General features: G+C 47.1%; 1 protein-coding gene across 1 annotated transcript in view; it reads right to left on the bottom strand.

The window, feature by feature from the left end:
• The window catches only part of LOC116074663 (saoe class I histocompatibility antigen, A alpha chain-like), a 3,808-nt gene extending 3,265 nt beyond the window's left edge, over positions 1–543 (bottom strand). The window contains exons 1-2 of the mRNA XM_031347395.1: positions 402–543; positions 163–273 (exon numbers count right to left, since the gene is read on the bottom strand). Of these exons, the coding sequence (XP_031203255.1) occupies positions 163–273; positions 402–543 (253 nt within the window). The remainder of the gene's footprint in view (positions 1–162; positions 274–401) is intronic.
• Positions 544–554: the final 11 nt, after the last annotated feature.

The following is a 554-nucleotide window of genomic DNA, read 5'->3' as shown; positions in this document are numbered from 1 at the left end:
TATTATTTTCTTTATGCTTCACAGTGGAGTTACTCTCAACACATTTGCCATGTATGAAGTGCAGTTGTGTTGATGAAATGTGCTGTCATATGGCAGGTGCTCTCATAGTTTAGGCTTGTTGTTCCTATGAAGATATGAACTACAACCCTGCCCCTTCCTTACCTCTAGTCCTCTTCTTCCATATCAGAAAAGTTGTCACTGCTCCCATAAGCAGAGTTCCAAGAACCACAGCAATAACAATAGCCATGATGGGAATGGTGGGTTCAGGAGGCTCTGGGAAGGGAAATGAAGGCAAGGAGAGTGACAATCTCACTTCTGGCTCTCTGCCTTGACCATTTCCAGTTGTCCCTGAGGAGTGCCACTCTTTCTGAATAGTCTCTGTGCTCACTTCCAATCCTTACCCCATCTCAGGGTGATGACTTCAGGCAGCCCCTTATGATTCACATGACATGTGTATCTCTGTTCTTCCCCGGAAGAGACCACCACAGATGCCCACTTCTGGAAAGTGCCATCCCCTGCAGGCCTGGTCTCTACCACCTCCATGTACTGGATCT

Source organism: Mastomys coucha, unplaced genomic scaffold (genome assembly GCF_008632895.1).
Source record: "Mastomys coucha isolate ucsf_1 unplaced genomic scaffold, UCSF_Mcou_1 pScaffold3, whole genome shotgun sequence".
Classification (NCBI taxonomy): Eukaryota; Metazoa; Chordata; class Mammalia; order Rodentia; family Muridae; genus Mastomys; species Mastomys coucha.
The sequence above is the reverse complement of the archived record's forward strand: the minus strand, read 5'-3'. Positions and strand labels throughout refer to the sequence as shown.